General features: G+C 43.2%; 1 protein-coding gene across 2 annotated transcripts in view; it reads left to right on the top strand.

The window, feature by feature from the left end:
• The window catches only part of zcchc14 (zinc finger, CCHC domain containing 14), a gene marked incomplete at its 3' end in the record, with an annotated part of 20,687 nt that extends 10,956 nt beyond the window's left edge, over positions 1-9,731 (top strand). Inside the window, 8 exon segments of one of the 2 annotated variants that reach the window (XM_014012212.1) lie at positions 2,935-3,002; positions 3,088-3,159; positions 3,302-3,369; positions 4,911-5,062; positions 6,034-6,070; positions 7,087-7,471; positions 7,568-7,665; positions 9,637-9,731. In XM_014012212.1, coding sequence (XP_013867666.1) covers positions 2,935-3,002; positions 3,088-3,159; positions 3,302-3,369; positions 4,911-5,062; positions 6,034-6,070; positions 7,087-7,471; positions 7,568-7,665; positions 9,637-9,731 — 975 coding nt within the window. 2 annotated transcript variants of the gene reach the window in all.
• Positions 9,732-11,243: the final 1,512 nt, after the last annotated feature.

Here is an 11,243-nt window from a genome sequence, read left to right as displayed (position 1 = left end):
GTGTGTGTGTGTGTGTGTGTGTGTGTGTGTGTGTGTTTGTGTGTTTAACAGTGCTCCACCTCAGGTCTGGTGAAATGGACCGATCTGTACTTGTTGCATGACGGCAGGCTTAACTGGAGGTGTAAAAAGCATTAAAGTCGGGGTGGTGCCTCGTCAGCACACCCCTCTGAGCTCGGTGGGTTTTTTGTGTGTGTATGTGTGTGTGTGTGTGTGTGTGATTGTGTGTGTGTGCGTGATTGTGTGTGTGTGCGTGTGTGTGTGTGTTATTTAGAAAACCTCCACAGCTGCTGCCCAACAAACACCCAGCAAGGTGTTGATGGATGTGTGACTCTTTTAAACCCGACTCTGCAGCTTGTTGCTACACGGCACGGCCCGGCCCGGCCCGGCCCGGCCCGGTGTCCTGTTAGACAGAGCTGTGTAGTCGTATCTTTCTAAACCCATATTTTTCATCATTTCAACTCGTCTTTTGTCCAGTTGACCAGCGGGGTCGCACTCATTTTGACCGAGGACCACATAAGCATCATGGCTGCCCTCAAAGAGCCAACTAATTGTTTTTCATTTTATTTAATACGGCTGCAACGATACAGAGAATTCACGATCCAGTTCGGTACTTTAGTCTCATGGTTATATATTTTTTCGATTTAAAAAAGAAAAATGTCCATGCCCTTCTTAACTTATAATTTATTGAAACTACTTATGAACATGTATTTAACCTCAAAAGTCCAGTTTTTAAAGGAAATGTTACTGAAACCACAAGTTTCTCAGTGGATCTGTGCTCGACTCTGCAGCCTAGGTGGAGTAGTCGAACACAGATTCACTGATCCTCCAACACAGAGCATCTTCAGAAGACAAGTTGATAAAATACATTTAAAAAACTGGATTGTTCCATACATAGTCTCCTGTGCCACAGCCTTCGTTTCAGGGGAGCCTCTGGTCTGCGAGTCGCAGACCTTGGCTGCTGCTCGGTTCGTCTTCGCCGACTCCAGGAATCGGCGAAGGACACGCGTTTGCCCCCCCGGCACCAAGGCGCCTGACTTCGGTCAGATGCTGCAGTTTGTCCCTACCAAGCCCTGCCGGTGGCCACACTGTGGCCGGGTCCTCCGAAGGCCAAATTGCATACGTCACAGCGCCGCAACAACGGCCGTCCAAAACCGAAGACTCCTCCGATGCGGCCGACAAATACYTCCTTCCTTTGGTCCGAATCGAAGGACAGGTCTGATGGATCCTTCCCGGCCCAGCATATCCCATAATGCATTGCAGCCTGACTGGAGATTTTTTATGCTAGTAATGGCGGACGAAGCGAGAGGAAAAAAAAGTGTTTTAAATAAAAATATGGTGGTATAAAAATTAAAATTTTCAAGAAATTGTGTTTGTAATACTTTTATCGTATGTACAGACGTGTTTTTAATTATTATTTTTGTCATAAAAAGAACTTGTATAACGAAATAAACATGCACCTACGGCGGGTCCATTAGTTCTTCAAATATTATCTTTAAGTTAATGTTATTGTTTTGTGACATTAATAACACTAATATATTTATTTTTGTCTAATTTTTATCTAATTTTGCCTCTGTTTAGCGTCATCACGTTTGCTAGCCGGGGTAAGGACGGGAGGCTAGACTGTCCAAATTCACAAACACTTTTTTCCGGTCTACCGAGGACCACCTCGACCGGGTAGTCTGGGTCCTCCGGAGGACCCGGCCTGTTGTTTTGGACACAGCCTACGTTTTTGAAGTTCAAACATGAATGCCATGTTGGGAGGGCGGAGCTAACGTAAACAAAAGGTTGGGAGGGGGTCACCAACAGCACCTTATTTGCATAACAGCTTGTTCTGAAGAGAACTCGGAGCACGCAGAACTGAAAATGTGAAATCTCACTCTCTGAGATTCATTTTGCGAATTAAATCAAATGAACATGTTCTGTATAACTTGTTCTAGGACCCATAATAGGTCCTCTTTAAGACATTGATACATTTTTGAAGCTTTTGCGGGCCACATAAAAGGCTGTGGTGGGCCGCATTTGTCCCCTGGGCCTTGAGTTTGTGGAGCAGACCATCTCTTCTTACAGAGGTTTGCCTCACTCAAAGAATATGATCATTTGGTTTTAACACAGGTGGTAGAAATTAGTGATGAATTATTGTCAATTTGATCAAATTTACCCTTTAAATTCAACAGTATCTTCAAAAAAACGCAGCTGGACACAAGTTCACCTGGTGGTTTTGACAGTTTTCAGTAGTTATGCACAAACCCACAGACAGATGTGAGATGACGATTAATACAGTTGAAATTTGCAAATATGTAAAAATTAATAGTTTTTGCCCGACAAATAATTTTATTTTAAACCAACGTTTAATTCAATAATGGAGTTAAAGCCATGTCTGTGTTAGATAAAGTGGATTAGCTTTGGACTGGGTCAGCTTCAGATGAAAAACAGCTGTAGATGTAGCTCCGATGACTTCATGAGTTTCATTAAAATACGTCCTCTGGTTCAAGAGGTAGATTACAAACACAAACAGGCAAAAATAATTGCATTTGTCTAAAACCTTTTGAGTTTGAAAAAACTTTTCTGTTCTTCATTCTTTAAGTTCATATTGTTTACAATTTAATGATAGTTAGTTTAGTTTTTTTTATATGTATTAGTCTCTTTGTTTAGGTGTTGCAACATGTACTGAGGAGATGTTTTGCTGGAAAATGTCAGCATCTGGAGGAAACTTTGACCAAGATTCAGAGGATTTCCAAAGATCTCTATTTTTTTAAACTTTGCCTAATAAAACCCTGTCCTGACCTTTGAACTTCCTCCTTTGAACCACATGTTTATATCCCCTCGGGACTTTTAAGCGTATCAGTCCAAAGAGTGCGGCACATAAAGTCATCTGTTTTTAATATTGGACCCGTGTTCAGTGGTCTGTGATCTGATAAGTTCATCTCCCTGCAGTGATAGAACGGGTGATGCTAAGAAGAGTGACGCACAAGTCAGAGGACGCCAGAGAATATGTGTTTGAGGTCGGTTCAAACCCGTAAAGTTTCTGAATTTTTATTTTTTTATTGCATGGCTGAGATTCCTCCTTTCTCTGATCGGCTCCTTCAGGTCAGCTGTTCTGATGGTTTCGTGTCGACTGTGGTCAAAACCCAGCAGGAGGTGGCAGAGTTGATCTCTCAGGTAAGTTGTGTATTTGTTGGTTGTTGTTGTTGTATTATTTAAACTAGCAACAAAAATAAGGGGGAATTTAAAGCAACTGTCTTAAGCGATAAAGCATGGTGTCATCAGCGTATCTTTTTATATTTTTCTGTGTCTCCGTAAGCTGTCGCAGGAGTTTCCTGATGAAGGACTGGAGAAGTTCTTCCCTCAGTCCTTAGAGGTCACCTCCAGGTGAGTCACCTCCACTCATAAAGCCTTGTGACTCCTGCAGGTGAGGCGTAACAGAAGATTAATTATTCCTCAGAGAATTTATTTTTCTAACATCTTAAAAAATATTTAAAATGTTATAAAATAGAGCTGTGACTTTTAAAATCTGGACAGATTTGATCAAAATTGTCAAACTGATCATTGGAAGTTCATCTACAGCTGATCGCTGAAAATAAGTTGTGGCTGGAGAAGAGTTGACTACAAAAGTCCAACAAACATGGTGCTAACACAGTCAGTTTGACTGATATGAGCTCTGACACAGTATGAGGGACAAAATTAAGACTACTGCACAACCAGCAGCTTTTACATCCTTGTAGCAGGAGGCTATACTGTATCTGTTCCTAAGCCAGTTATTGATCTGATTAATGATAGGCCGACCCCGCTAACTGAGCAGCTGGCCCCGCTAACTGAGAGGCTGGCACTGGTAAATGAGGACATTATTCGTATTAGCATCATAGAGGCTAGCGACTAGCATGGATAAGCTGGCATTAGCGATGCTAACCGATGCTAATGTCAGCTAATACATGCTAGTCGCTAGCCTCCAGTGCTAATGCCAGCTTATCCATTGCTAGTTGCTAGCCTCTCCAGTGATAATGCCAGCTTATCTATGTTAATCGCTAGCCTCCNTCGCTAGCCTCCAGTGCTAATGCCAGCTTATCCATTGCTAGTTGCTAGCCTCTCCAGTGATAATGCCAGCTTATCTATGTTAATCGCTAGCCTCCAGTGCTAATGCCAGCTTATCCATGCTAGTTACTAGCCTCTCCACTGCTAACACCAGCTTATCCATGCTAGTCGCTAGCCTCTCCAGTGATAATGCCAGCTTATCTATGTTAGTCGCTAGCCTCCAGTGCTAATGCCAGATTATTCATGCTAGTTGCTAGCCTCTCCACNTAGCCTCTCCAGTGATAATGCCAGCTTATCTATGTTAGTCGCTAGCCTCCAGTGCTAATGCCAGATTATTCATGCTAGTTGCTAGCCTCTCCACTACCAACACCAGCTTATCCATGCTAGTCGCTAGCCTCCAGTGCTAATACTAGATTATCCATGCTAGTCGCTAGTCTCTCCAATGCTAACACCAGCTTATCTATGCTAGTCTCTAGTCTCTCCACTGCTAACACCAGCTTATCTATGCTAGTCTCTAGTCTCTCCACTGCTAACACCAGCTTATCTATGCTAGTCTCTAGTCTCTCCACTGCTAACACAGCTTATCTATGCTAGTTGCTAGCCTCTTCAATGCTAACACCAGTTTATCCATGCTAGTCGCTAGCCTCTCCAATTGAGTCTTCTTCTCTGGTGTGGTAGTAGCTGAGATTTGTCCCCAACATATACTCTGAGCCCAACACCATGTTCATTATCTCTGTTGAATGTTTTGCTACTTTTAGCTTGAGTTTTGGACTCGTTAGCCGTTTCAGCGTCCAGCAGTCGAGCTGTGTTTTCACAGAAAATGTCAAATCGCTCGTTGTTTTGTTTGTTAAACTTCACGGCCTGCATCTGTCCTGACCCAGGTATGTCCCAGCCCTGCCTGGCCACGTCGTCCAGCTCCCTGCCGTCCAGCTGTTCTTCACCTCCAACGGGCCTCTGTCCCCCGGCTGTCCCTCGTCTCCCCCGTCATCGCCCCTCACTGCAGCCCCAGCCTGCCCGTTCACTTCCAGCTCCAGTAAGACTCCTTTTATTCTACAAGAGACGTGAAGAAGTGAAACAGTCTGAGACATAAATCTGCAGATATGCTTTTACAGTGTCAGATAGCAGAGTCCATAAAAGCAGTTTCTGCAGATGGCAGCAAGGAGGTGAAATAAATCTGTCCGTAGGAGCAGAGGGGGAACGTTTTGACGTTTGGGATGAGGCAAGAGGAGGCAACAGGAGAGAACTGCAGCAGGACTTTCACTCTGTGATTTCTGAGGTGTCACGGGGAGCGGACCCGATCTATTTCTGTCCGGTGTGGGAATTCGGTGCGGCCTGTTTGTGTTGGGAAGCACAGAGTGTGGTGACCTCATGTTGATGTGTGTGTGTGTGTGTGTGTGTGTGTGTGTGTGTGTGTGTGTGTGTGTGTGTGTGTGTGTGTGTGTGTGTGTGTGTGTGTGTGTGTGACTTCATCCCAGTGTGTATTTATAGCCACCTGTGCAGCATGTGTGTGTGCGTGTGTGAATTTGATCCAAACTCTCGGGAGCAGCAGAGCGAACGGGTCCAGCTTCACAGAAACACACCCTTCACCACAATGTGGGACCGTCCACCCTGCACACACTAATCTGGCTCCTCAGATTTGGACTCGAGGGGGACGTTGCAGCCAAGCTTTGGCTTAAAGGGACACTTCTTGATGGAGAGGGATCAGTTATCAGCATCTTACCTGCAGCAGACAGCTTAATTAGAAGCTAGATTAGTATTTAATTAGATCACATTTGTTAATTATGTGTGAATCTAATTTATTATACTGTTTTTAGACACTGATGACTGACCACATCAACCAGAAAAACAATTTTATTATGTGTTTAAGAAATTTGAACACGTGTTTGTATTCCTACCAGTATTTTATCTTCGTCTTTGCAGACACACCGACCCTCACTGAGCACCATAAAAATGTTTAGTTTAGTTTTGAACTGTTTGATGATGTTTTTGTTGGTTCTCCCTCAGGTCTCGGCTGCATGCTGCAGTACAGAGGAGCCAACAGGTAAGGCTCATTTCAGGCTGGGGATAACTTTTGACGACCAGCTGAGACCTGACTAGGGCTGTGTGGTATATGCGATGGTAGAAACGATATGAAGTTGGCCTACGGTAGAAATTTACCCTTAACCGTCCTGTCATCATTACATCATCACACTGTTACCCACAGACGTGGTAAAAAAGATGTGGACGTTCGTTCAGTCATAAAACCATCTTGCTAATATAACGTGCTTCTGCTTTGAGAGCAGCAGAGTTCAACAGGCAGAAGCTCATGTATGGCAGGCAGATATTACATTTATTTGGCTTCACCACACTTACATTCCATTTATTTGAAATAGTTTTTTATGACAGGACTATGTGCAGCTTAAGGTCCTGTCACACATTTGAGACAACTTATGCCCATTTAGAATGTTTTATGTCTAAATGACTAATTTTACTTGAAGTACTGGTTATAACTTGCACTTTATTTTGAAATTGTTGAAAATTTGAGAAATGTTTTTGTTTGTTTTTGAAACCGTTTTTCTTCTGTATTGCTGTTATGTTCATTTGCACTACAGCAAAAATGCTGGGTTTGATTATGATTACAGTTTTCTGCTAAATAAATGCTCTAAAAATTACATTATCTTTGCGCTTTATGATCATTTTCTACTGCAGTTTATACCATTACTGTGAAGGAAGAGATTCAGTTTATACCCTGATATGAGTTTGAGGTCATACCGCCCAGCCCTAGACCTGACATTCAGTTTGGACTCTTTGTTAATGCAGCTCAGTGTTGCCAGATCTATAATATTTACCTGAAAGTTTGAGGGTTCATGAGATAATGATGAGAAAACACCTCATCTTTCATGCCCCGCCCCCTAATCACCTGTTGGCAATGAAAGCACACACCCACTCAGCACATACAGGAGTTTTAAAGCATCAGCATGATATTTCATCATTTCCTGGCAACCCTGTTTGAGCCTTGATGTTTCTGCTGAGTCATGTTTCCAGGGATGATGAGGCTTTTTTCCCCTCCTCTTTCAGGGCGGTGTACAGGGTGGCCAGCGTTCAGCCCGTCGTCAGCACCCACAGCTCCGTGCTGACCCGCTCCACTCCTCACCTCCTGCCTCCCCCGCTTCCTCCCCCGCAGCCTCACGCCGCCCCCACAAGGAGCTCCGCGGTGGCGGCGGGAGGCGACGCCCCCTCCCAGACGCACCACCCCTACCCTCTGCCCCCTTACCCTCACCTGCAAACCAGCAGCCAGCCCGTTTTGCACCTGTCTCATCTCCAGCCCCGCTCCCCGTCCCAAACAGCCCCGCCGATCCACTCCCAGCCCGGCTCTCCGGAGCAGAGCGGCATCCTGGACTGGCTGCGCCGGCTTCGGCTGCACAAATATTACCCCGTCTTCAAACAGCTCACTATGGAAGAGGTGGGTCTTACTGCGTGTTTACATCAGATTAATCCGGATTATGTTGAGTGGATTGAAAAATAAACTAACAGACTGGTTTCTCTGGACCACTCCCAGTTTTTAGGGCTGACGGAAGAGGACCTCAACAAGTACGACCTGACCCAGGGGGCAAAAAAGAAACTCAAAACCCAACTGGAGCTCCAAAAATCAGCAGAGTAAGCTGGAAAGATTTGTAATTTCTCCGTTATGTTTGTGTCACTGTGATTCTCAAACCAGCTGAAAGGATTCGTTCCACCAGCAGAACCTCTGGAGCTGTCCAGAAAGGGCCTTGGTGTGCTCTCAAACCTCCACTAGCAGAAAGAAAATCCTCACATTTCAGTGTTGCAGATTAGGGCTGCCACGATTAATCGATTAATCGACGACTAATCGATTATTAAAATAATCGATGACTAATTTAATAATCAATTAATCGTTTTCTTTTTTTTTTTTTTTTTGTTGTTGTTCTTTACTTAGTTTTTCTCTCCAAACTGCTTTGACTCCTTCCACTGCCACATCTGCCTTTCTGTCCTTGACACACATGCACAGTAGTGGTAACTGGGGTAGGCCGTGGACGTCACAAGACATTATACAGACAGGCTCTGGTATCATGGCTACCTGACAACAGAGCTCAAAGTGTGGGATCATTTTAAGAAAATGAAAGAGAAACCTGTGTAATATCTGCAGAGCAGAACTTACCTTCCACAGCAATTATTTTTAGTTAGCATATAGCTAAAATCTAACCATGGTTATATAATAGCAGCTGCATTCTGACACGATAAGCTGTATGTTTTATATTCAATTAACATATGATCTGATTAGTCGACTAATCGAATAAATAATCGGTGATTAATCGATCATTAAAATAATCGTTTGTGGCAGTCTTATTGCAGATCAGGGATGACTGAACGTTTGAATAAAGACCTGGAATTCCTTATATTGCATTTCTTGCATATTACCTGCCAAGTTTCAGTTCTAATTGTTTTGGTCAAACCTCAATAATTGTTCACTGGCTCACAATGTCTCACTCAGAGTTGTGTTGTGAATGACTCTCAGCTACTACCACACCAGATTTGAGCTCAACGACTGTAAAACTGATTAGATGTACAGTAAGTGACAGGGTGTAGGGTTGTTTCTCTTGTTTGTCTCTACATTGCATGGTGTTCCACAAGGCTCAGTACTCGGTCTAATGTTGTTCCTTGGGTTGATGGATGAATGAATGGATGGATGAATGATGGATGGATGGATGATGGATGGATGAACCTTTCAGCACTCGTTGATAACGACCGTTTCGTTCATTGGAAGTTATTGGATGTAAACAAGCAGCTTCACCTCTCAGATCTGATCTGTTTGGTCAAAGTTTAACTCTGTTAAACACCAGGCAGAGATCAGACGCTGATTTGGGACGGATCCTGCACCTTCAGACCATAAACCGTCAATATTTAACCAGCTGATGGCCTCTGGAAGAAACGAGATGCTCTCAACAAGCAGGAAGTCGTGAGAAGACAAAAATAAAACGCACAGATTCCAGCCTTCTGCACACGCTGCATGGATAAGTTTCCATTCCCAACATCAGCAGGTCTTCAGCCAGGTGTTTGTCCAAACCCATGAAAGTGGAAAGTTCCTCCTGCAGTTTTTCCAGACAGATAAATGTGTGAATGGAAGTATTCAGATAAATTGATACGCTGACGCACACAAACAATCCAAAGCTTCTTTCCATCACCTGGTAAATCTGCTGAAGCCCAGATATCCCAGCTTTTTACATCCCTTGAACGCAGCGTTACACTTGTGAATCTGGGGAGTGAAGAAAGTCTGACGTCTCATCCAGAGGCGAGATTATTGTGCTCTGGTTTGGATGAGTCGTATATTGTGCAGCTTGAAATGTGTACATTTAAAAAAATGTAAATCTTAATTGTTAGACTAATTAATATTCATATTCAGCTGAGAGACAAAACAGTTGGAAAATGTCTCCCCCTGGTGGACAAGAACTGACTTTTTGTTTTTATAGTTTTAATGAACTGTAAGGTTTATTTAATTAGCTGTAAGGTAATTTGTACAGAAAAGAAACCACTTTGTTTTTTTCTGTAAGATCAGGACAGATGTTTGATGCAGATGTTTTTCCCTGATCTGTGTTTCCTGGTCCTCAGCAGGGAGATGAAGATGGAGAAGCGACCCTGCAGTGGCATCGCCCGGGTGACCCCCTCCAGTCACATGGGACCCCCAGGTCATCTGTCATCCTCTGCAGGTACTAGACAAGAATCTGACCGAATATTTGTTTCAGCTTGTAGTTCAATTTACTACAGTAAAGCAGTAAGAAATGTTTTGTAAAATACCCACAATGCACCTCTTTGTTTAAGAACTTGAAAGATAATAAAAGAGTTTAGGTGTGTTCGTTTACCTTAATATGTGTTCTTAACCAGATAGACAATACACCAATAGTTGAATGTTTGAATGTGAAAAGAGTTAAACAACCACATCAGCACCGGGCTGAAGGCAGGTGTGTTAGCTCTGTAGCTCGTCTGCGTTCAGTCCCTCCATTCAGGAAGTCACTTCATAGGCTGTGTCCAAAACAACAGGCCGGGTCCTCCGAAGGGTCCAGACTACCCTACTACTACTATTGCAAAGCATCTTTGAGGGTCTCGAAAAGAGCTATATAAGACTAATGGATTATTATTATTACCCGGTCGAGGTGGGCCGYGTCCTTGGTAGACCGGGAAAAAAGTGTCAGTGAATTTGGACGGTCCAGCCTCCCATCCTTACTCCGGCGTACGTCCTGTGGCGTAGCAACTGTGATGACGCTAAACAGAAGCAAAAATAGATCGAAATTAGAAAAATATCAATATATTAGCGTTATTAATATCACGAAACAATAAAATTAACTTTTTTAATTTTTTAATAGTTTATTCATTTCAATTAAAAACAAAAATTTCAATACAACAAAAAAGAACTTAAAGGTAATATTTGAGGAACTAATTGTCCCACCGTAGCTGCATGTTTATTTTGCGTTTTTTTTTTCTGATAAAAGTAGAATTTAAAAACACGTCTATACAAATGATAAAAGTATTAGAAACACAACCACCAGAAAATTTAAATTTTATACCACCACAGTTTTATTTAAAACATATTCTTTTCTCTCACTTCGTCCGCCATTACCAACATAAAAAAAATCTCTGGTCGGGCTGCAATGCATTATGGGATACGCTGGGCCGGGAAGGATCCATTGGACCTGTCCTTCGGTTCAGGCCAAAGGAAGGACGTATTTGTCGGCCGCATTGGAGGAGTCTTCGGTTTTAAACGGCCTCCGTCGCGGTTCTGTGACGTATGAGGCCGATGAATTCGGCCTTCAGAGGACCCAGCCCACTGTTTTGGACAGAGCCTTTAACATCATCTTCAGGACCTGACTCCGCCTATTTTTATTGCGTCATCATAAATGGCCAGCCTACGGCTGAAAGTCAGGTCCTCATACAAACTTCCTGTTTTAATGATAAACCAACGGTTCAATGAAGTGCTGAAGGTGTGTTCAGGCATGAATCTGTTAGTACCTCCTGCTCTGTGTAACTATAATTATAACCACTCAGACCAGTCTGTACTCAAAATCATCAATTTAATCACAAACTAGTCACAACAGTTCATAAAATACACTCACCGGCCACTTTATTAGGTACACCACGCTAGTAATGGGTTGGACCCCCTTTTGCCTTCAGAACTGCCTCAATTCTTCGTGGCATAGATTCAACAAGGTGCTGGAAGCATTCCT

The sequence above is a fragment of the Austrofundulus limnaeus genome, unplaced genomic scaffold (genome assembly GCF_001266775.1).
Source record: "Austrofundulus limnaeus strain Quisiro unplaced genomic scaffold, Austrofundulus_limnaeus-1.0 Scaffold89, whole genome shotgun sequence".
Classification (NCBI taxonomy): domain Eukaryota; kingdom Metazoa; phylum Chordata; class Actinopteri; order Cyprinodontiformes; family Rivulidae; genus Austrofundulus; species Austrofundulus limnaeus.
This window is presented reverse-complemented; position numbering and strand designations above follow the sequence as displayed.